This window comes from Caretta caretta, chromosome 5 (genome assembly GCF_965140235.1).
Source record: "Caretta caretta isolate rCarCar2 chromosome 5, rCarCar1.hap1, whole genome shotgun sequence".
NCBI lineage: Eukaryota > Metazoa > Chordata > Testudines > Cheloniidae > Caretta > Caretta caretta.
Window position 1 is genome coordinate 49,783,551 of NC_134210.1, and position 25,416 is coordinate 49,808,966.

Consider the following 25,416-nt stretch of genomic DNA (forward strand, 5'->3'; position numbering starts at 1 on the left):
CCTGAAACTCAACAGGTATTGTACTGGGCTACAACTATCAGGAAGCTTCACTGCTTAATCACGAGCATTTCAAACGTATGACAATCAACTCTAGAACTAAAACTTTAAGCAGCATTGTTCTGTGACATGGCAATTGGAAGATGCTTTGCAGAGAAGCAAAATCTTCTAGGAATATGATTATTCAACATTTAGGCCAGACTATTTCCCAATTAATATTTTTTTTCTAATAAAAGCCACACTAAACAAGTTTTCAATTTTACATCTTTTATTATATGCCAAAATTCACTAACGCCAGGTTTTTGCTTGTATACAAGTTACTCAGAAAATTAACTGTATAGGCAAAGATTTTGTTAGCAATTTGATTTTATACTAATTTTTAGGTTTGTTCAGTTAAACCAGGCTGCAAAGATAATGTGTACGAGCAATAACAGAAAAGAGCTGCAATGTTCAAGGAGTTTCCAAATATTAGATTTTAGACTATCAGATCAGTAAACATAATACAAAAAATTACAAATAAAAAGTCACAATATAAAATAGCAGCTCATGTAGCTTTTTTCAAGTTTTTAATTTTATTCAGAAAGTGACATTTAGTTCAGTTTGCCTCATTCTTTGAAGCTTCATCAAAATTTTCAACAAGATCTAGAAAGAAAGAAAAGTACACATTGAAACCAAAGCCTCAGTACCTTTTTCACCTTACCAAATATATCAATTCGGACATGATTTTCTTAAAGTCAACATAAATATTTTAATTATGAGATGTAATAGCTTTAGCATTTACAAACAATTTCTACATAAAAATATAAATGCCACATTAAGACAGGTGTAGATGAACTACTAGTATCTTATGAATCCTGTCTTCAACAACAACGAATGCCAGATAGCACAGTTAAGTGTTCTATAACACACTTGTATGGTGGGAAGTGGAGAGGGAAGGGGAGGGGAGGTTTCTTCCGTACCCCCGTGATATGTATTAGGCCAATTCCTTGATGGACACACATTGATAGCATCATCATTTTTAGCCTAGCAACATTAAAAACTGCAGATACTATTATTCCTACAAAATAGCTAAAATACTGGATGAAGCTATAGGCCCATCTAGTCTCATACCCTGACAGCAGCCAGTACCAGATACTTCAGAGGAAGATGTAAAAAATTTCATAGTTGTCCACCATGGAATAACTTGCCCATAGGGAAGTTTAACAGTTAGTGGCTGACTAATCCCCTTACTATTTCTCCATCTCCCCCCCGCCCAATTCTATTTCATGTGTGTGATGTTCATTGTCAAACACCTAATCCTTTTTTTAATCCTACTAAATTCTTGGTCTCAATTCTACATTATGTATGTATTTTGTTGAACAGTAGATCCTTTCATCTGTTTCTATTTTATGTTTGTTCTTACCTGGAACTTCATCATCATCATCCTCTCCAGTAGCAAGTGGTGCTTTTCCATCCACAGCTGTAATCACAAATAATGTACTGTTCATTTTAAATGCTAAGTTTATTTGTAAAAATCTCAAGTTACAAAATTAATTTTTTTTTTTAATAAAGCCAAAACTGAAGTTTGATGTTAACTTGAAATACATTTTCAGCAGGGGAAGTGGCTGTGATGCAAGTTTATTACATAATTGTGAAATAAGATCCAGCTAGGAGTATATATATTCTTTTGGCTATTTCATTATGTCTCATCAGAAGACAACCAGCACATCAAGGAAACAAGAGGACACATGCTACAACTATTTTACTGGTCAACTTATTACAGCAATGTAAGCTTATTTCAATCAACACTGCAAATTAAGTGCCTTGTATGAATAATCATTTTCATCTGCAAATTCAGATGCTGGGATTTTACTCAGATTAAAATAGCATCTTGATCTACTGATAATTCATTTGTTCTTGGTCTATCCCAGACTCTAAACAATAAGCTACAGAATGCCTAATTGCGCTTACCCTAGAGATCATAAAAGAAGGGAGAGTGTTTAAGGTATTCAGTCTTCCCAATTCAAATTTTTAGTAATGACCCCACCAATCAATCCTTCCCATGAAAAGTCTGGGACAGTGTGACTTTGCAGCAGATCTCTAAAGTCACTAAATCCTGGCTCTGGGGAACCAAAACAGTAGGTGGGAAGTAAATTCAAGCCCCTGCCTCCCAACCAAATACCAAGAACATCCTGCACCACAAGCCTTCTGCTATTTAAACCAGAAAGGAGGTTGTTCACTCGAGTACTCCACCCCAAGATGAGGGGAAAAACCCATTTGGGGCTTGATAGGTCAGAAAAATCAATCTTAAATCAGTATTAAAAACAGGCTACTAAGGAGTCAAACTTTGTAGCTTACATCAGCTGAGCTTATTCACACACAGAGAGGCTCCTTGCATCCACCCATTTCCAATCACAAGTTCCCTCTGTACCACACTCCCCCACCCTCTTATTTTTCAGTGACTCCTTGCAACTCACCCTAATCTCCCCCCTGCTCAGGTCTCTATGCCCCCTATTACCCACCCCACTCATCCCACACCAGAGTCCCATATTCTGGCAGCTCCGTGCCCCTCACTCCTCCCCATTCTCCCCCTACGGCAGGGGCTCTTGTGTACACTTCTATTTCTCCCTTCCCCACCTCCACTTATTCCAGCATCCCCCATTCTGCCCCCTTCCCCTCCACATACCAAGTCCCCCATTCTGATCAGATGCAGCACTCAAAAAAGCTAGCACTCTACAGAGAGACTCCAACTATAAGGCCTCCAAAAGCTTAGCCAATGAATTGGAGGAAATCAGCTATTTCAGTCATAAATTGAGCAGTTTTAATAAAACAGCATGAGCAATTCACTTTTCAACAATTACAGATTCCCAAATCCAATAAGCAATATTGCATGGTGGATTTTAAGTAACTGTTTATCAATTCAAAGTTGAAGTGTTTTACTGACTCAAAGTAACATTTTAAACAAACTTTTTTAATATTAAAGATCTTTAAAGTTTTGGTGTATCCAAGATTAGCACTGGGTCATAAAACAGTCAGGGTCCATTATAGTGTCAAGGGATCCTTTTATTTTTGAGGATTTAGGAGTTCAAGGAATCTTGCTGCTGCTGTCCTGAGGAAACCTAAAAGGATGACAGGAGGGACCTGAACTCCTGGCGAGACAGAAACAGGCTGCCCAGCTGCTGAAGATGTTCTGCAGATTCCTCTGGGCTATGGGGAAGCCTAAAGAACCCTCTAGACCAGTGTTTCCCAAACCGCTTGTTCAGGAAAAGCCCCTGGTGGGCCAGGACGGTTTGTTTACCTGCCACATCCGCAGATTCAGCTGATCACAGCTCCCACTGGCCGCGGTTCGCCACTGCGGGCCAACGGGGGCTGCGGGAAGCAGTGCGGGCCGAGGATCGGCCGAACCTGCAGACACAGCAGGTAAACAAACTGGCCCAGCCCATCAGGGGCTTTCCCTGAACAAGCAGCGGCCCAAGTTTAGGGAACACTGCTCTAGACTATCAGAGGGGATTGAGCAACCTCCTCATCCACATCTGAACTAACAGCAGAAAACAGCAGGAGACCCGCCACCCTCCCCTGTCCATAGGATAGACAATTACACCTCCCCTACCCAGAAAAGGGCCATGCTGGAGGAGACTCGATATGTCTACACTGCAATTAGACACTCATGGCTGGCCTGTGCCAGCTGACCCAGGCTCATAGGGCTCGGGCTAAGGGGCTGTTTAACTGCAATGTAGACGTTCAGTGTCAGGCTGCAGCCTGAACTCTAGGACCCTCCCACCTTGCAGGGTCCCAGAGCCTGGGTTCTAGCCAGAGCACCTACACTGCAACTGAATAGCCCCTTAATCTGAACCCCTTAGCACAAGTCAGTTGGCACGGGCCAGCCACAGGTTTTTAATTGCAGCGTACACAACACTCAAGCCATTCACTACCTGACCACAGATATAAAAGCAGCAGGTGGGGCCAGAGAACTGTACAAGCAACGTTCTCACCCCGCCCCCAAACAAATGCCTTAGATTCTGAGGAGCATGAACTGGAACAGGGAAAGCTTCAGCCAGGCTCACTATTGCTGGAAACTGGCTATCGTCCCAACTGCTTGCAAAGGCTTCATCCTTTGAAGGGGCAAGGATAAGCTTGGGCAGACAGTTTGCAATTTCCCTCCAAGGTATTTCAAAAGTTCAGCCTGGAAGAGAAGAGCAAGACCAGGAAACCCCTATCTGTGGGCAGTGGGAGATGCCCAGTGACAGTAAAACTAGCCATATTCCGCCAATTCCCTCTCCTCCAAACCCTGCTCCGTAGCAGAAGCACCTTTCTGGGATGAGAGGACCCACCCTCATCTCTACTTACCTCCTCTTTACAATTCAGGCATATGGCATTGATGGTACCGATCTCAACCCCTACCTGTGTTAATCCAAGACTACAGGGTGATGACTGCTTTTGCTGCTGGTGGGAGCTGTCTTGCTCCCCTTTTCTCACTTACCTAGGAATTTGGACGTGGAAGCCTTGATAATCTCTCTCCTTCCCCACACCTACTCTAGGAACTCCCTGATACTGCTTCATTGTCTCCTGGTTACTGAGAAGTCTTGCCAGGCAGACTTACCTTTGCGAAACCAGAGGGGGAGCATGACATCAGAGCTCCTTAGTGCCTCTAAATCCCCTCCTGAAATTCTGTGCAAGTGAACAGGGCCAGTTCAAGAGGAAAAACAAAGCCCAGGCTACTTTAAGAGATAAATGTAAATTAATAGGTTTTCCAGATAAAAATGTGCTAACCTATTTTAATAGATGTGTGCTCAGATTAAGCAAGCTGCCCTAGATCTGTAAAATACACACTAATTACTTTGCTTCCAATTCTTGGTATTTGAGAAACTAAATGCAGGTTAAGGGATATATGCCAGTTTCTTATATTTCCCTATATATCATGTTGGAAACAGATCTGAGAACAGGATCTGAGAATTAAGTTTCTCTTTAGATTACATTTATTAGCATATGGGTGGAACATTTAATTTTTACTTCTGGAGTTCACTGCTGAGATACAAATAAACTGTACAAATCTGCTGAAAAAGTATGTTGAGGTTACAACTTACGTTGCTTGGGTAGAGCCTCTGCCAATCTCCTCAAGCTAGTCAGACTGTCCGCTCCAAGCTGGTTTAAGATGCTGGGAAGCATTTCCGTCAGCTGCTTTGTCTCAGCATGGCCTGTGATAGTGAAAGTGTTAGCAGCCAGAGATGCCTGAACTTTAGGGTTGTTGAAGTGGATGACTGTTCCCTGGTTGGTAAACATATTTACCTGCAAGAAAAAGTAAAATCATATTAAGACAGTCACATTTTGGACTACGACTTCATTTAAATAGAAAGCTTGAACAACTAAGCCTTGTTCAAGCTCAGGGCTTACTTGCAACATTTCTAACAGTTCAAGAGTATACTCAGAAGTAAATATAAACAAACTTCACAAAACTAGGGGTTTTTAGGGTTTTGGTTTTTTTAATAAAGCAGTTACCTCTTCAATACCAGAAATGTTGTTGACTCCTAGTTTCTTTAAGGAGAACTGAAGTTTCTTGTCATCTGCTGTAGCTGTTCTGTGGACAACCTTCTTCTTTCTGCGGGCAGTTCCCTTTGTGGAAGGAACATATGTTATATTACAGCAGTCTCAAATTAAAGAACTCTTATTTCACACATCACTCACAGGGGATGATAGTGTCAAGAAGGAAGAACTGGTAAATATGACATCTGTCAACATCAAGGACTAAAGATTTCAAACAAACATCCCATCTTAGCACACTTTAAAGATTTGCCAAGTATACTTTATGGAGAGAGTGTATCAAATCTGCTTTCCAAGCAAACCATTTCTGGAAAGGAGAATGGAAACCTTTCTAGGTTTCTTAAATTATATCCAAATTGATACTTTTATAAACTTAAAATTAAAGGAAATTCTCCATAATAAGATTTTAAATAAAAGAGGGAACAAGAATGATTTCCTCAAGTTATCAGGAATCAAAGACTACTCATCAAAAAGAAATGAGGAAATACTGTACAGAATCCCAAGAATAAGACACGCTACAGCATTACATAGGAATTTGTCACTCAAACAGAGAAACTTTGCCCCAAGCAGATGTTACCTATGTCTGACAGAGATTGGGATCAGTCTTTTCTGATTTGGCAACTCATATTTTGCACCTCATTAAAGGTACTACTGAACTGAGTTCTAGGTCGTACCCATTTACAAAGCAGAAGTCACCAAGAGATGAGTTCTCCCCTTGTTGAGGGCCAACTCCCCACAACCAAACAGCCCTAGATTTGTGATTTGGTGCAGTTATTTGGTAGGGAAGACTGCTCTTCTCCATGTCAAAGAGCAGCATTGCTACTTAATGGCTTCTATTATTTACAAGATTTCAGCATCCCCTGAACTAAAGAGTGCAAAAGCTCATGGCTCTATTAACCTCATTCCTTTTCCTCCCTGAGTCTGCTGTCCCAAACCCTGCTACTCCAGCTTCAGGCCAACCAGGTCGAAACAATAAGAAATGGTTTCACATCCATTTAGACATAGTTCCCTCAGACAGTACCGATCAGTGGGAATTGCTGTAAAGAAAAGTTTGGGTGGACATTATGGGCTTTAATCCAATTGAAGCAAAAACCCCAGCCCCTTTTAAAGCTGTGTGTGGAGAAAGGCCCTCCAGGATAGGTAGGCTAGTATAGGAAGAACAGTAGTAGCCCCAATTAAGGAGAAACTCTACCACCAAACTGGAAAGGAATCTCAGCCTGAAATGCTTTGCCTGCCTAGAGCCTGAACCCACTTCACTCAGCAATTTGAAAGTCACTGCAACCAGAACAGTGACCTTTCATGTAAGGAGTGATCCAAAAGGAGCTTTCATCAGCCTGTCAGGACTACATTAATATTTCAGAACAAAGGGTTTTTTAATAGGTCTAGAAAGTCATGCCTTGCATGAAACTGACTAAGTTTTTTTTGCAGGTGTCTGCAGAGACACCTGCCAACCTACCAATTCACAATAGGTTAGAATAGGTGTCAAATGCATTTGGAGTGATTTAGGTCTTTATGCTAGAGTTGTCTACCATCTGAAACTCAGTTAATTTCCATTAAGTGGATAACAGCTGCTTTCATCTTTACAGAATTGAAGCCTGTAAAGATTACAGGTCTCGGACACTAAATCCACCTTGATCTTGCTGAGACATGCACAATTCCTGGGGTTCCACCTATGTACTAAAGATGAGTGGCTGCTGCAGACTATGTATGGAATACTGAGAAATACATCTGGCCAACCCTGCCCTAAAATTAAAAAAAAAAAAAAAAAGGTGAAGTGTCCTTGCTAAATAGCAAGGACTACGTTTTAGGCAAAAACTGCAAATTATAATAGTATCAGGATTATTATGCCACTTGACGAAACTCCACCCAAATGAATAGAAAGAAATTTTGCTAAAGCTAGATATGGAGCAATTCACTAACAAAGAAGTCTTACAAAACAGCCTTGAAAATTTTCTATACTAGGCACATTCTATTCTTTGCATGATTAGCAAAACGAAGTATCAGAGGGGTAGCCATGTTAGTCTGGATCTGTACAAGCAGCAAACATCCGACGAAGCAGGTATTCACCCACGAAAGCTTATGCTCCAATACGTCCGTTAGTCTGTAAGGTGCCACAGGACTCTTTGTAGCAAAACTAAGTTTTCCCCATGAATAAAATAGTACTTATACCTAATGAGTGGACGAGTATTATTTCGCAATGCTGCAATAAAGTACTTCTGATAGTATTAGATACCATCAAATCCAGTGTATTTTAAAAATAGCAGATTCAGGTACTACCTCTGCTCCAATTCTCCCATGCCAATTTGAGACTAAACTATAGCATCTCTAACATATTAAACTCCACTAGTCTCAGTTATATTCACAAAGCAGCTAGTATGCCTACAAACACACCCAGTTTTGTTGCTTATCAACACTACAATGAGCAAGTTATAATCTGGAACAAACTAGGTGTGCACATGTACGTGACTAGAATAAAAATGTCTATAGCCAGCATTGCCATAGCAGGTTTATCTAGACTAGGTATGTAACCACACACAAGCCTCATTAACATGACACAGCAATTTGTGGCTGAAAGCATTTCTACATGCTTTATAAACCAGATTTATGTAATGACTGTGCTACTTAAATGCTTTCATGCAGAAAAATCATGTTTAGTTCACTATAATCTGCATTTAGAGAGACCACAATCTGAATTTTTTTATTTCTTGGTTCTGCAGCAATTTTATAACCCCCTTCCTTCAAAACAAAAAACCACAAGACTAAGTTTGCCTTTAAAGAAAACTCTACAGATTTGTTCCCTCAAGGGTGGGTACAGCAGATAGTCTTCAACAGGTTCCCTCCACCACTTCTAGTTTTCATATTATGTGCGCACAACTGCATATCTCAGCAAAGATAATATGCAGTAGTTTTTTCTTGAAAAATTCCCTTAACATTAATGAAATGATTTAAAATAAACCCAGCTTAAATAGTTAACAGCTATAGATATAAAGTTACATAAAGACTAATTGAAAGGTTTTCATCCAGTCAACACATGAATTCAGAAACGATTTCCCCTGCAAGAGTTGATGACATCACTAACATCTAAACAAGGCACTAGTGGTATCAGTTCTTGCAGTAAGACACAGAACCTTTAATCCCTCTTTGCAAACAAAGGACTGACTGGTTTTAAAATGTTGTTTTTAAAATGACATATTTTGTGCCTACAGATTTGTTAATGATTTGGATCTTGTTTTAAAGTCATGGAACTGATACTTCAGGAAGTATGTCATAGAATAGGTCATAGAATATCAGGGTTGGAAGGGACCTCAGGAGGTCATCTAGTCCAACCCCCTGCTCAAAGCAGGACCAAGCCCCAATTTTTGCCCCAGATCCCTAAATGGCCCCCTCAAGGATTGAACTCACAACCCTGGGTTTAGCAGGCCGATGCTCAAACCACCGAGCTATGGGATAGCTTATTAAGTAGCTTACCTATTCAATACAACGGATACGGGACACATATTATGCTCAAATAAATTGGTTAGTCTCTAAGGTGTCACAAGTACTCCTTTTCTTTTTGCGGATACAGAAAAACCTAGTCAGAAAACTCGACCCTACATATGGGCAATTAATCTTGTTGGGAACGAAATATGGTATCTAGTTTCATAAATGTAATTTTGGTTTATTTTTATGAAAACCCCAATGCCTAAACTGAATGTATATTTTGCTTTTGAAAATCCAAAAGTTTCTTAATATAAGTTATGAACTACACATTTAATGAGAGGCTTGATCAGCCTTACTTTTCCCAGATTTCTCTGAAAAACCAATTAGAAGAATTTCCATTCTATTTTTACTACTGACCTAGAAGAACATAAATACACAGGTAATATGGAGACATAAGGAAAGTAAATTGGATTTGAGAGGCAAGAGACTGTGGGAAAACATATTACTAGTAGAAACAGTACATTAGATCACATCCATACCTCGCCAAGATAAAACAGTAAGTTTAGATAGATTTAAAGTTCCATGTACGCTTTGGGCCCATCTGCATGGAGCAGCTGTGCCTTACCTTTCCCCCAATGCGCACTTGAGCCTGGAGTTTGGCTAGTTTTTCTTGATTCATGATTGTTTCTTTCATCTAAAAAGGAAGGATAGTAGACACTATGGACACGGCTCTGCTCGCTGGGGAGGTCAGCCCCGCGGCGGGCAGCGTCTGCAATGCAGCAGAGGCGCCGGCTGTCTCCGGGGCAAGGGGAGGCCTCCCTTGCCCCCCACCCCAGGTTTCGTACCGGGGCGAGCAGTCAGGGAGCAAGGCCGCTCGGCGGACACCAGCCGCATCCCGGCGACGGGATGGGGAAGCAGGAGGCGAAACCAGGCAGCGGATTCAGGGGCTCGAGGCCTCTCTCTGGAGAGGGGGGAGAATTTACTCAGCCCCAAGTAACTCCCACAGCCGCATCCCGGCCCTTCCCCAGCAGCAGGGCCGCGCCCACGCCGAGGCTTATCGCCCCGCAACTACAGGGCCCCGCGCGGCCTAACCCACCGGTGTCTCCCCCGACTCACAGGCCCGGGCCTGGCGGCGCTCCGCCGAGTACCCTCCCCAGGAACCCCGCTCCCCGAGCCAGCCCCGGGCCCCTTTGTACCTTCCCGGGCGGAAGCGGCACTGTCCTGACAGGGCAGGGAGCGCGGATCGCAGCGCACACACGCGGAGGGGCGCAAGATGGTGACCGGAAGGAAGGAGCTGGGGGTGGGCGGGGCGACGCGACGCGTCGACTACACCCAACGTCGCGCGCGCGCTCCTCCTATCTCAGCCGTCAGCCCAGGAGCTCGGCGCGCGCTCCCCACGCCAGGGGAGGGTGACGGCGCCGGTGTGAGCCCCTCCAATGGGGCCTCGGGCCAGCCAGCGCGGAGACCGTCACACAGGTGGGGCGGGTGGGGCCTGGGCCTCTTGCAGGGGGCCCGAGAGCAGCTGGGGTTGGGGCCTAGAGAGCGTCCCCCTCACAGCCCTAGAGAGGGCGCGGGGTGCTGGACTGAGCGTCCTGAGAAACCCTTTCTCTGCTGGGCACCTTTGTCAGGTGCCTGCCGCCGCCGCCGCGGCGCGAAACTAGGGCGCCTTTGGTCTGAGTTTTGCCTTCTCAGCTGCTGGAATCGGGATTGCAGGAGAACGGCGGCTCTGTCTCTGGGCACGCGCGTGGGCTTCCTTCTGCATCTCCTTAAACCCTGTTCTCCTCTCTGCTAGAATACAGCTACACTCTGGCCATGCCTTCCTAGTTACATTGCTAAAACCTTGTTGTTGTCTTCATCACTTCTTCCCTGTATTACTGTAAGCTCTATTCCTCTGAAAGAAAAGGAGTACTTGTGGCACCTTAGAGACTAACCAATTTATTTGAGCATGAGCTTTCGTGAGCTACAGCTCACTTCATCGGACCTTCACTATTCCTCTGGCCTCTGTGCGTGTTATTTTCTGATCTCTTTCATTTTATCCCCAGATACCACTGCTAAAATCATTCTCCTCCTCCAACCTTCCTTCTAACAAATCATCCTTCCCTTCACTCTCTTAATTGCCTGCCTGTATTTCACAGTATATAATTCATGCTCCTTGGATTTTCTTTCGAGGCCCTATATAATCTCAATCCTGCCTACATCTCTGTTCTTATCTTCTGTTACTCTTCCCCTTTCTATCTTACTCCTCTCACATCAAGACTTACTTTGGCTTCACACCTTCTTTCATGTTATACCCTACACTTAGAACAGTTTCCCATTTCTTGTCTAACAAACCCTCTGTGGTCATCTCCAATAATCTTCCCTACATTAGTGTTTTCATCAATGATTCTTCACACCCTCCTTTACCTGGACTGTTGCCCTGTATTTTGGTATTGTCTGAACTGGATCTTGATCCTGCAAATGATTATACACATAACTCCACACTGAGAACACTTATGTGTGGAATGGGACACCCAAATACCCCAAAAATCTGTTTCAATACAGGAAAGAGCAAACACATTGCACACTTTAGTTGTCACCTACCACCCCATACTAGAACCCATACAGATATCATCAAACAAATACAACCCATGCCTGATGGGGACCACATCCTGAAAGAAATCTTTCCCAAACCACCTCTTCTGTCCTTCAAACAACCCCACGGCCTTTCTAAACTCATCATCAGAAGCAAGCTCCCTACAGGCTGGGACACACCAACTCAAATCAACACCAGAACACCAACTCAACATAACTGCCAGAACAACAGATGCAAAACCTGAAAATATATCTCCACTGCTACATTGATCATTACTTCAAAATACCACCTTTTAAGGTTCATGGGTCCTACACATGCCTATTACAAAATGTGGTGTAGCTCATCCAGTTCATCAAATGCCTCAGCATCAACTATATGGGTGAAACCAGACAAGCACTATGGTCTTGAATGAACTCACACAGAAAAATTATAAAGACTTTTACACCTTGTCACCTGTGGGCAAACACTTTTCACAAAGTGATCACTGTATATCTGACCTCTCTGTCCTCATCCTCAAAGGAAACCTGCACAACGCCTTTGAAAGGTGAGCCTGGAAACTTAAATTCATAACTCTGCTGGACGCTAAACACCATGGACTTAGCAGAGACACTGGTTTTATGGCTCATTACAACAACTTGTAATACACCTTGCTGCCTACTAACCCTTCGTTGTCCTATTACTTCAAAGGTATTAATTGACCACTTGATTCTAAGTGGTCTCCTACAACATGTATGAATTTAAGGTTAACAATCTGTTCTACCTTGTAACTAGCTTGGACACTCTAGTTTCCTTCTCCGGACCTGAAGAAGAGCTCAGTGAATCATCTCGAAAGCTTATCCCTTCCTCCAAAAAACATTGGTTCAATAAAATATATGACCTCATCCACCCTGTCTCTCTCCTATGCACAGTTATTCAGGTGTGTAAATGTTTGCAGGATCAGGGCCTTAGGTTGTAAATTCTTCATGGCAGGGACCATTTCTTAGTCTAAGGCCCAATCCTGCAAAGACTTAGACCAGGTCTACATTATAAACTTACATCAGCGAAATGTCACTCAGGGGTGTGAAAAATCCACACCCCCTGAGCAAAGCAGTTATACCAGCCTAACCCCCTGTGTTGACAGTGCTATGTCCACAAAAGTGCTTCTTCCGTCAACATAGCTACCAGCTCTCATGGAAGTGGATTAACTATGCCAACAGAAGAAGCTTTCCAGTCAGCGTAGTACTGTCTTCACTAAAGCACTACAGAGGCACTAGTGCTGCTTCGCAGCTGCAGCTTTTTAAGTGTAGACCTGGCCTTAGCAATGAGCTTGACTTTGCTCACTGTGAGGAAGCAAGTGGGACAACTCACATGATTAACTGGGACTCACATGATTGACTTCAATGGGACTAATCACCATGCATAAAAGTAAGCACATACATAAGCCTTTGCAGAATCTGGGCCTACGTTTTGTAAAGTTCAGTGTATGTTTTTGGCGCTATATACATTAATAGTATTACAACATTAACTTGTCCTGTAACTTTGATACCTTTTTGGTGACTTATTCACTAGGAATTTCATGAATAAATTACAGTTTTTATTTGTTGTTATAACAAGACATGTTTTAAAAGGACACTGTCAAAAAACTTAGCCCCAAAATGTAGATTTTTGTTTTAACAAATCTACAGAAAAGTAATATGAATATAAAATTATGGAATCAATTTTAAAAAATGAGAATTTTTTTTGTTTTACACTTAAGTATTTCCCTCCAGTACTCAGGACCAATCAGAGGGAGGGCCATTTGGCCTGGGCCTCAAGCTCAAAGGGGGCCTCAAATTTAGACACTTGTTAATTTTTTGGCATTTGATAAGTTTCGCAACTTGTTTTTATGCGCATCCCAGTCAGACCAAAATGTGACACACTCTCTCAGCTTAGAGCTGAAAATTTAAGCAAATAAGAGATGCGATTTGGTAAAACACATAATTTTTTTGTTAACTGACATAGATTTTGTCTATTAAAGAGTTTAAAATGTTCATAAATATTAATAAAAATATGTTGGTTCTGATGGCATAAGATTAGACCATGATGAACGTGTCCTCAGATCAGATGATTATATAAACAAACCACTACTAGTAGCTGGTGCTGGATCAAGTTCATGTTGAAAGGTGGAGAATTGTTACATTTTAGTGTCTTTATAGTTTTACATCTAGTTGACTAAGGGATTATTTATGTGTGAGAATTCCTCATTATTATCTTCATATGATAGCTAAAATTGGTGATTGGTTGGTTGGTTGAGCCCTAGCTTGGTAGCTCGGCCATCATCATAGGCTTTCGTAGTCTATAGGCCCAGATTCAAGGTGAAAATCTGTGAGGACAATTTTGTACAGTGAGTTTCATGAGGACACATGTTTGAAATGTTTGGACATTATCCCTCTATCTGTGTCTGTGTTTACTATATATATGTCATTCTTTTGTCTTCAGCTCAGCCTGTTATATTATACCTTGCGTGCTTGAGTTTTAATTCAGTGATAAGGATAATAACCTGTCTGTTTAATTTTGTGTTCTTAATTAATATTCCTTCATTTTAAGTCTTTTCAGCATTCGTGTACCATTCAGCATTTGCGTACATGTTTACAGTAGAAGATTTCAAGTGTAGATAAGCTACTTATTTACAGCAGAATATTTCAAGTGTGGATAGGTTTCAAATTGACCAGATAGATCACTATGAAGAGGAGACTTGAAAGTGGTGCAAGCAAGAGATGGTGAAAACAACTGAGTGAAGCAGCAGCTAAGAGCACAAAGCCAATAACTTAATTTCTCAAACCACTGGAAAACACACCTTACCCAACAAACAATGCTACAGATAATAAAAACTATGCAGCTGCAACAGGTGATATTTCAATGCTAATACCTGGACTTGAGGACAGTAGCCAAGAAGGAGATGTGCCAACAGTAACAAATGCAGCAGAAGATCCTGTGTACGATCAAGCAACTCAACAGCAACAAGAAGATGTAGATCTTACGCAGCAAGAGCAATTCATGAGTACTACAGATTTGACTGTGACACACATTGGAATTATTGACCAGAGCAATGCTGCCCAAATGCAATCTTTTCTTCAAATTACTTGTTTTGAAATTCCAAGTAACATTCCACGAGATGCTGATAATCATGCTTTCCCTGCTCGTCTGCTGACAAAAACTCTTCCAAATGGAGACCTGCACAAGAGACTGGTTATGCTGGAGTACGGAAAGACAATCTCTGTACTGTGCACCCTGCTTCATTTTCAACAAAAGTGCTGCAAATGCATCAGTTCTCTCTGATCAGTCAGGATGGAGCATCAACAAAGGTTGGAGGAAGTTGAAAGATCGAATACCATCACATGAGAGTTCAACGTCACACAAATAAAACTATGTTGCATGGAAATCAGTAGGGCAGCATCAGCTGAAAGTTCAGTTGAGAATTTACTCTTGACTGAACTCTCTACAGAAACTAATAACTGGAAAAAACTTCTTGAGCGCATCCTGAATGTCATCCTTTTTCTTTCTGAGCAGGGATTGGCTTTCTTTGGTTCCAGTCAACGTATTGGTAATCGTGCAAATGGAAACTTTCTAGGCATAGTTGAGCTCCTTAGCAAATATGACCCACTTTTATCAGAGCATGTTAAACGTGTTTGAGAATTGCAAGAGAGACAAAAGCACATGCAAGTCCATTGTCTCTCCACATGCATACAAAAGAAGTTTATTGAGCTATGTGGGTCATTCATACAAACAACAATTCTTGATGAGATTCGGAATGCCAAGTATTTTTCAATCATTGTTGATGCCACTCCAGATTGTTCTCACAAGGAACAGATTACTATGGTTATTTGATGTGTTAAGATTGTAGATAGCTCAAAATTTTCAATTGAAGAAAAGGTTTATTTTGTTTGATAATTTCACGAGAAAAACTGGAAAAGAAATTGCTGCTTGAGTCTTAGCAATTCTAGAAGGTTTTAAGTGAGATTTTTAAGTCTGCATTTGTTAAGCCTAAAACAATGGATCTAATATGGCTGGGAAGTACAAAGGTGTACAAGCAGTTCTGCTTGAGCATAATTCAAACTATATTTTCTCCAGCTGTGGAAACCAGACACTAAACCTTGTAGGTGTTGACTGTGCTGAATCATGTAAGGAGGCAATTACTTACTTTGGAACTGTTTAGCAAATGTACAATCTCTTCAGTAGCAGTCCACAAAGATGGGAAATTCTGAAGCAATATCTTCCTGTTTCACTGCATGGGATGTCCAAAACTAGATGGTCTGCACAGATTGATGGTGTTCAACCAGTTGCACAGCATTTGAATTCAGTGAGAAAGGCTTTAAATGAGCTTGAATCTCTCAATCTCACTGCACAGGCTCGAAATGAATTTCAGTCTATTCAGAAGCACATGTCCAAATTTGAATGCATTCTGATATCCTTTTTGTGGATGAAGCTACTTACAATGATCCACCAAACGAATCTGGTAATTGAAGCACGCAATGCTGCACTTGATGTTGAGGGGGATAACACTGAAAGTCGTATCAATGACATTCAACAGATTTGTGAACAATGGGATGCGATCCTGACTGAGTCCAAATTAGTAGCACAGAATATTGGCATTTCATCTGAGTTCTTCACCAATCGCAATTTACCTATTTGCGGAGCAGCATTAAAGGGTCAATGTCTTCCTTGTCACTATTGAATCTATTCAATCAGGTCTTACACGTCAGTTTGAGTCACTGCAACTAATTTGTACTCTTTTTGGGTTTTTTTGGCAGTTCAACAGACTGAGTAATGAAGATCTGCTTTCTGCAGGTGAACAATTTCAGCAACAGAACAACAAAGAAATTTCAAAAGGTCTCAGTGATGAGATCATCTTCCTCAAACGAATATATTCTGCGAACTTTAAATTGGATTGCAAGCCAAAGAAATTGTTTCAAAAAATACTCGAACTTGGACTCTCTGGGGATTTCCTGATATCACAATTGCATTGTGTATTTTTGTCAGTTTGCCTGTATCAGTGGCTTCAGGTGAACGCACATTCAATGTGTTAAAGCAGGTAAAGAACTATCACCATTCAACTATGGGACAAGAGCATTTGAATGGGATCACCACGCTTAATATCAACTGTGACATTGCACGAAAGCTAGATTTTTCCTCAATAATTAGTGCATTTGCACAGAAAAAGGCTAGAAAAGCATTTGTTAAATAAAAAAAATATTCAAATTATGTCTCACTCTTTTTTTTGGTGCCTTATCTTGTTTTCATGTGTCGTCATTTTTTATTTTTATTATGGGTAGGGGCCTCAAAAGCTGGAAGTGGCCTGGACCTCTCTGGACCTCTAAGAGGGCCTGCCAGAACTTCAACAACAACATTGTTGCTCAGGGCAGGTCTACACTGTTGCTGTCTTGCTCAGCACTTTCAAGCTTGTGTGTTTATATGTTCAGCACTCTACCTCAGACTCTGGCCCTGTCTACACTGGCAAGTTTCTGCGCAGTAAAGCAGCTTTCTGTGCTGTAACTCCCGAGGTGTACACACTGCCAAGCCACCTAGTGCACAGAAACTGCACAGTTGTAGCACTCTGAAAAAACCACCCCGATGAGAGTCATAGAGCTTTCTGCACTGGGGCTAAAGCGCTGCTGTGCCAGTGTACACACCGTGGCAATTACAGCACTGCCATTGGCTTCCTGGAGGTGTCCTACAATGCCTGTTCTTACCTCTCTGGTCATCGGTTTGAACTCTACTGCCCTGCCCTCAGGTGACCAACCGTCATCCCCACCCCATACATTCCTTTGCAAATTTGAAAGTCCCCTTCCTGTTTGCTCGGTGATACGTGCAGTGGTCTCAGTGCATCTTTACAGGTGGCCATGCCTGCTCCACGTACCAGGTGATCTCCCACTTGGAGCAATGCCAAGCTGCTGGATCTCATAGGCATTTCGGAAGAGGAGGCTGTCCAGTCCCAGCTGCACTCCAGCCATCAGAATCATGATACCTACGGACAGATTTCACGATGCATGATTGAAAGGGGCCATGACTGGGAAACATTGCCGTGTAGGGTAAAAGTGAAGAAGCTGCGGAACACCTACTACAAGGTGCGGGAGGCAAACTGCTGCTCTGGTGCTGTGCCCACAAACTGCCGGTTCTACAAAGAGCTGGATGCAATATTCGATGGTGACCCCACCTCCACTGCAAAGGCCCCTGGATACTTTGTTGGCTCACATACCAGTCAAGATTGGACCGAGCCAAGAGGAGGAAAACTTGGATGAAGAGGGGGAGGGGATCCAGAGGCAGAAGATGACTTGGAGGCCAAAGATTCATGCAGTCAGGAGCTCTTCTCTACCCTGGAGGAGGCTAGCCAGTCACAGCTATCAGATCTTGGCGAAACGCAAACAGGAGAGGAGGCCCCTGGTAAGTGGATCTGATTTTGGGAATTGCTGTAGCGAGTTGTTGGGGGCAGGAGGGTTGCAGAAAGCAGGCTTGTCTCCCACTGCATACCTAGTCTGAGCGGCGGGAACAGGCTGTTGATAGACTCCCTCACTTTACAGGCATCTCCCTCAGAGATCTCCAGGAAACTCTCATGGAGATACTGGGCAATCCATTGCCGTAGGTTCCTCGGCAGAGCTGCTTTGTTTCTTGCCCCATTAACGGTAACTTTCCCATGCCACTTTGGCAGGGGACCATTGCTGCACAAAGGTGAGCCACACAGGGACCAGGGCAGAAGCCGCAGGCTTGGAGAAGACCCTCCCTTGATTCCCTGCTCACCCTCAGCAGCGAGATATCTTCCATAATGAACACCTCCTGTGGAAAGTGTGGGGACAGGAATGATTATCAGGCCCCCGCTACAGTGCTGGCTCTCCCCAAGTGCCACGTGCCCAGTGTACAGCAGGGTCTGGGAACAGAGATTTACCCTGCCCCTGTGGCTACTCACAATTTTGGGGGTCTTGTGGCTCATGTGTGCTTGCCTGGGGTCAAACAGTTGACAGGTGTGTGAGTACTGGCTGTGTTTTAAAACACTGAATCAGTGTTGTCTGTGTTGCAAACAATACTGCTTCTGTAAAATTTAAACTCCACAGAGATGACCTTGGGAGCCCAGCCTCCCTCTTTGTTATCAGCGGCAGAACGGCTGTGCAGAATTAGAAAGCAGCCAAGAAGAACTACGGAGGACTTTCTCCGTGAGGTTATGATGCACTCTGCCGTCAAGAAATAGGAATTGAAGGAGTGGTGGGACAGTGAGAAGAGGGACCTAAAGGAGAACGCAGCACACCAGAAAGAAGCCACGGAGCACCTCTTAAATGTTATGGAGCGCCAAGTGGACACGCTCCAGGCGATACTAGCTCTTCAAACTGAACAGCACTGTGCCCGCCCTCCCCTGCAACTGCTGTCACGAAACTCTTTCCCATGTGCCCGCCCACCACAGCGCCAACACACTGTTACCAACCTCCTGGCTCCGCTCTCTACCCGCAGCATTCCACTCCTCCCTCCTCACAGTCCAGCACTGTGGACTCCCACTACCCACTGCACTCAACACCCATCCCTCTGCAGTTTGGCCCTGCTGAAGTACAGCACCCGTTGAATTGTACTCCAAAGGAGAAGGTTGGGTATGATCCCTGGACATACACAAATCTGTAGCCATCCCGGGACCCCTCCACCTCTTGAGAACTTTCCATTGCCCATCCTCCTCCCTGCTGATGAATTTTTTCATTTGACTCTCTCCTCCGGTTGTTGTCTTTTAATAAAATAGTTGTGTTTGTTTGAAAGCAATCTTTATTCTATTAAGTGAAAGCAAAAAGAGCACTGCAAAGCAACATACAATTATGTTAAGGCCCCTTCTTGCATCATGTGCAGTCACCTCCTAGCATTCCAAGCACTGCAATCTCAAGCATAGCAACAAATATTAGTGGCTTTCAGCTTCAAATGGCTGCCTCGAGGCATCCCGGATCCTTATGACCAAGCGCTGTGCCCCTCTAGTAGCCAACCAACACTTTTTCCAGGATGGCTTGCTCACAGTTCAAACTCACTATCACTAAACCAGAACTCCTTATTTTTCCTCCTAAATTGTCTTTTATGCTCTATTACTGTTGAAAACACCACCATCCTCCTTACCTTTTGTCCTCAAAAGCTTGATTCCTTCAGAGTTTGCTTCCTGTTTGTCTGTTTGTCCAGGTTTTTGTAATGTCACCCTCTGTGGTCATCTCTGAATACCTCCTGAAGAGTTGCACACCATATTTACAGCCCTCCCATAGCTTAAATTTTCTCTCAACTTCCCCCAGTGCAGCAGGGGAATTTTTTTGTTTGAGATTTTATTTCCTCCCTTCCCCCTTCTTTTACTCCTCTCTTTCTTTTCACAACTTTTTATTCCCCTTCCACCTCCTCTCTACTCCTTTGCTGGTTTTAGTTAGGAATTTGGGAAAGCCAAGTCAAAGAAGTGAGTTTTACACTTCATTCTGAAATTTTTGAAATTAGTAGTTATTAAAAAAGCTCTGGTGCCAAGCAAGTACTGTTGCCTGCTCTCATGAGTTTCATCCTTGAGGATGATAGTTTATGAGGTATATAGCTGCTAAGGGAGAATGTTATCTGAGAAAGTGAGAGGCTCTCTGTGAGATACCTAATCTCAGTTTCATGGAAAGCCTTGAAAATGGACCACGGCTTTAACCTTGACTAGGTATTCTATGGTGAGCAGTGTAGTGAGTTAAGCATCGTTATTTATGCTCTCAGTGACTGATATTACTGAGGAGACTGGATGCTGCATTCTGAACTAACTGAACCTTTTCAGATGCAGAGTACTCATGTCCAGATATACCAGATTGCAGTGATCTAGCCTGTAGGACAGGAAGGTGTAACTGACCATGGCCAAGTCATCATCTGATAACATGGGCACAGTTTTATAGGACTCTGTTGCAAGAAGGTGTATTTTGTAGCTGTAGGTATTTGAGAAGCCAGAAGTATTAAAGAGTGCAAAAGAATCCCAGTGATGTGGACTAATTTGACATTCTGGGAGCATATTTCTTGGAGAAAATATTATCTTTCAGAAATGGATGTTTGGTTTCTAAATTTCTCAAGTGATGTAAAACCATATCTGGGTCATATTTCTACTCCCCCCCCCCATCATGGTTGGAACCTACTTGTTCTTTTAATGATGTAACTGCTGGCCCATACTGGGGTGTCAACAAGGGATCAAACTTGGGACCTAAATGCATCAGCCTCTACTATCTGTGCTAGAAGATGTTTTACTCTTAGCGAAGACTATAGTAGGCTCATCAAGCACTAGCTGGCCTAGCCACCACCAGAAGGGGACAGAGGGCTACTCTGAGCAGGCAGGGGTTACAATGAAACCATCTTTCCAAATCACCCATTGGTCTGAACTGAGCTTCAATGAAGACTAAACATACATACCATAATTGTGTGAAGCTCAGCAGTGTTTCTGTTCCACAGCAATTACATCCAGCATGTCAATGTTGTAATTCATGAACATGCTTTGAATGTTCTGTGTGAAAGACCACTTGTACTTTGTGTCATCCTTAATAAATAATGTGTTTTAATGGGGCGTGTATTGTTTTGAGAGAGGTAAATCCGGGCACACACAGAAAGAACCATTTTATTAGCAGTGGCTCAAACAACTGGCTGCACACACTCATGTGCTGCTCCAGTCCACTCTGAGAATCCCAGCGGAATTTGGTTTGGTTTTTAATAGTGATTGAATTAAAGCAGTGGTTCTCAAACTTATTTGATCAGGCCCCCCCTTCTTTGTGTCTGTAGTTATTTTTGCCCCCTCCACCTGCAAGTACATATACCATCACCCAGCTCTGAAGGCAGAACAGAGAGCAGCAGCTGCAGACTGGGTGCCCAGCTCTGAAAGCAGCAGCACAGAAGTAAGGGTGGCAAAGCGAAAAGTGATATTTGTCAATATCACTTTTCACAGCAGACTTAGTGTCCCTATTGCCACCCTTACTTCTGCATTGGTGCTGACAGCTGTTGCCCTGCCGCCTCCAGGTGATTGAATGTGGTCGGGGGAGAGCTCGGGCTCCAGGTAACCGCTTTATCCCCACTTCTGGGATGTGCACGGCCCTTCTGCACAAGCCCCAGCCACCCAAAGCTGACAGTCAGAACTCTTTAAAAAAAAACAAAGAAAAAGCACACAGGTTGCACCTCCTTTGACACATTCCTGTGTCCCATAGTTTGAGAACCGCTGCATTAAAGGATACCATACCATTCCAAAACGTATGTTGTATATCCATTTTTATCACATTAATTGTATTATTTTATTGTATTTTATTTGCAATATGCTACATTTTGCATACCTTCCCATGACCCCCTTGCGTCATTTCTGAAACCTCCCTCAGGGTCACAACCTGTACTTTGGGAATTGTCCTCAAAGTGAAGGAAAGCCACAAGTTTGTGTGACTAACTTAGCTGTGAACTGGTCATGCACATCTCTGAAGGTGCAGAGAGCACTATCTCATTCACTGTATTATAAAGTACACACTGAATAAGGCATGGCTCCCTTCCTTCCAATATTCCCTGCATAGGGCATATTCCATTCACTTGCCTTACCTCAGAAAAGTAGCCCCAAAACTTAGGATACGTTCTGCCTCCTTCTTCACCATCATCTACTGCTTTCAGAGTAACAGCCGTGTTAGTCTGTCTTTGCAAAAAGAAAAGGAGTACTTGTGGCACCTTAGAGACTAACCAATTTATTTGAGCATGAGCTTTCGTGAGCTACAGCTCACTTCATCGGATGCATACCGTGGAAACTGCAGTAGACATTATATACACACAGAGACCATGAAACAATACCCCCTCCCCCCACTGTCCTGCTGGTAATAGCTTATCTAAAGTGATCATCAAGTTGGGCCATTTCCAGCACAAATCCAGGTTTTCTCACCCTCCGCCCCCCCCCCCACACAAACTCACTCTCCTGCTGGTAATAGCCCATCCAAAGTGACCACTCTCTTCACAATGTGTATGATAATCAAGGTGGGTAGATAATCATCTACTGCATCCACAACATCCTTTCCACTCCTGCTCTCCTTTTATTTCTTCTTCCTTCAGAGTCAATAGCTATAGATAGTTCAACCCTCCCACACTCAGCCAGTTTTTGAGCAGTGAATAGGAAGTTTTACAAACATGTGCAGGCATATGTGAACTGTGTTTGAGAATATGTGAATCTAATTCTATGTTGAGCAGCCTTCTCATGAATTTACAGGTGCAATTCCCAACTTTTACGAATTCAGATAATATGCATTATTTTGAGAAAATCATCCTTAATGAATAAAAATATGCATGTTCCTGACTTCTTGAGAAAAGGAGGAAGAGGCATCCTAATTCTTCCAAATCAGAAGTAAAGAATTCCTGCAGATTTTTCCAATTTTCCCCTAAAATAGTGTATTTGTTAGTACTGCTGAGCAAAACTCTGACCTCATCCTAAATGTCTGGCAAAGTGTGCTCACATTCCCTGACTCCAGTGCCAACCCAAACATAAGGTTCAAAGGGTGCCTAGCTATGTGTTGAACTAAAAATCACATCGGGACGGTTACAGTGTAGATCATTAGTTCTGAGCTTTTATGTTATAAGGTTCACCATCAACATAGCGGTGAAGTCACCCAGAACAGCCTAGGTGACTGAGATACCAGGTCAGATGGGAATTTACTCATCTCTTACAAGACGTATATCTGATTTAGCAGGTGCTACATCTGTTTCCATACGCAATTCAAGGTATTGGTTTTAACCTAGAATGCTTTCAGATGCTCTGGGTCGTGACTAGCTAAGAGGCTGCTTCTCTGCTTAGTCATCCTTCCCAGCAGCTGAGATCAGCTAAAGAATTCTTGTTCCATCCCCAGATTTGAATCCTGGGGACTGGATACAGGGGAACATCCTTGGCTTTGGAACTCGCTCATCCCCAGCCTTCTGGAGACTGTGAACTTCTAGGGAACAGCACGGGGCTGATCTATTGGTTCGAATATGTGCTTGAAGGTGGTTTGGATGTACGGGGATTTTAAAAGATGGGTTAGAATGAATAATAGTTAAAGGGACTACTTGCATTAGTAAACTAAGCAGGATTTGATTTTATGTATGTAGGTAAGGTATGAGTTATGGAGTATATGACATAAGCATTTTAGCCAGTGAAAAGACGTAGTGTGTTGTATGCGTGTGGATACTTAAAAAAATACATCCCGCCATTATTCTAATCACGTTGTCCTCCCAAGGGTAACAGAGCTGCACACTTTTAATCCAAACTTCCCTTCCTTTCCAGTTCTGGTATTTTAAACATTCATGTTGTTTGACAGTTCTAAAAAGGCTCTGTTTCTTTTTAGGAAGTGTCTCATGTGTCTGCCAGTGAACCCAGGATAGAATACCTGCCGTGGTAATCATTCGTGCCCAGCGATATTCCTGCTAATGACGCTGGCAATCTTACGCTGCATAAACAGAAGGACAAAGGATGATCCGAGTCTGAGTTATTGTGGATCATTACGACGATTATTTTGCAAGTATAACTGTAGGCTGGGTGTGGGAGGGGAACTATTGGGAGATTTTGTCATTTTTATTCTTTTGTGCTGCATTTTGTAATTGTTGTAGCAGTGCCCAGGCCTTAGGAGAGGTGCCCTAAAAGAAATACAAATGCATACAGTACATTTACTATTTTGCTGCGTCTCTAGGGCCTCACAGACTTTTTACACGCTACGATTTTCATGTTGTTTTGCTTTTGCAGGTTAAATCGTGCTTTTGCCCGTGCCCCATTCTCATCTCTCCCACTTTATGTCTGTATTGTCCCCTCCCTTTCACTTATGCAGCCTACTTTATTTGTGCACCCTCGTTGAAGTCAGTGGCAAAACTCCCATTCAGCTAAAGGCCCTATAAGCGAACTAAATGGGGACTGGATAAAATTGAATGATAGAAACAAGAAAACAAGCCTCACTCCAGATAGTAATCCCCACCGACTAAAATGGGACTATTTCTAGGAGTAAGGCTTTACAGGTTTAGGTCTACAGTTTCTCTCCTTCTGCTCTCAGTCATACCCTTGAAACCATGATCATTGAAGTCAGTGAGGATCAAGGAACATAGGGCAGAATTTGGCCCAATTTTGGACTGGGGACGGTGTCTAAGTGGAAATCCTAATAGTTTCCTCTTGTCTAGAAGGTGGGTATAAAAATGATTAACTTGTCCACAATGCGACTGCTTCGGTTTGTTAGACAATATCAGGGTTAGCAAATACTGGAGAGATTCTTTCCTCAGAAATGGCCTGTTCATTGCAGAGGATGTTCAGTGTTATCAGAAGTCATGAAAATTCCTTAGTCGGGGCAAATAATTGTCCTTTTTTGCATTGTCGGTTAAACCTTTGCTGACACCAACTCTTCCCGATTTCGAAACCTGCTTAGAAAACAAGTTTCCTACTCAGTGTATGTTGTGTATGGCAATCTCCTATTCACATTCCTGTATCAGTTGAAATATCCATATCGAATAAATGGCTGGAGTTGTTTGCCGTGGACGCTGAAGGCTGCATCTTTTCTTTTCTTTTCTTTTCTTTTCTTTTCTTTTCTTTTCTTTTCTTTTCTTTTCTTTTCTTGACTGTGGGTTTTCCAGAGGAGTGCTTCCATTTAAATAAATGTACACAATAAATAATTGGGGACATATTTTACATGAATATAGGCTAGAAAGCAAGAATGTAATGAGTAAATGTATTTTCTATGGGCCTTATTGTGCCATCAAATTGAGGCAGAATTTGGGGAAATTCTGGTTACAAATCGATCGCATGATATGGCCCTATATGGTTTTAGCGAAGACGTTTATGTTTACACACTGTGCTGTCGAGAATGAAGTATACAAATCGGTAGAATCATTGCCGTTAACAGTTAATATCCAGATCTCTCCTGTTCACGTTAAATAACAATACACCATAACTGTTTGTAGGAATTATATTAACA

The 25,416-nt window shown here is 42.6% G+C and overlaps 1 protein-coding gene and 1 long non-coding RNA gene across 2 annotated transcripts; one reads left to right on the forward strand and one right to left on the reverse strand.

Moving 5' to 3' along the window:
• Window positions 1-247: 247 nt before the first annotated feature.
• Window positions 248-10,282, reverse strand: BTF3 (basic transcription factor 3). Its single transcript, XM_048849348.2, has 6 exons — window positions 10,131-10,282; window positions 9,560-9,628; window positions 5,473-5,586; window positions 5,061-5,262; window positions 1,400-1,456; window positions 248-639 (listed from the first exon to the last, which is right to left on the reverse strand). Exons 2-6 carry the CDS (start codon window positions 9,626-9,628, stop codon window positions 593-595), a joined length of 489 nt encoding a protein of 162 aa, XP_048705305.1. The 5' UTR covers window positions 10,131-10,282; the 3' UTR covers window positions 248-592.
• A 17-nt stretch (window positions 10,283-10,299) lies between these two features.
• On the forward strand, window positions 10,300-24,980 carry LOC142072134 (uncharacterized). Its single transcript, XR_012668452.1, has 2 exons — window positions 10,300-10,410; window positions 23,809-24,980. It is a non-coding gene; the product is annotated as an uncharacterized LOC142072134 (long non-coding RNA).
• The last annotated feature ends 436 nt before the right edge of the window (window positions 24,981-25,416 follow it).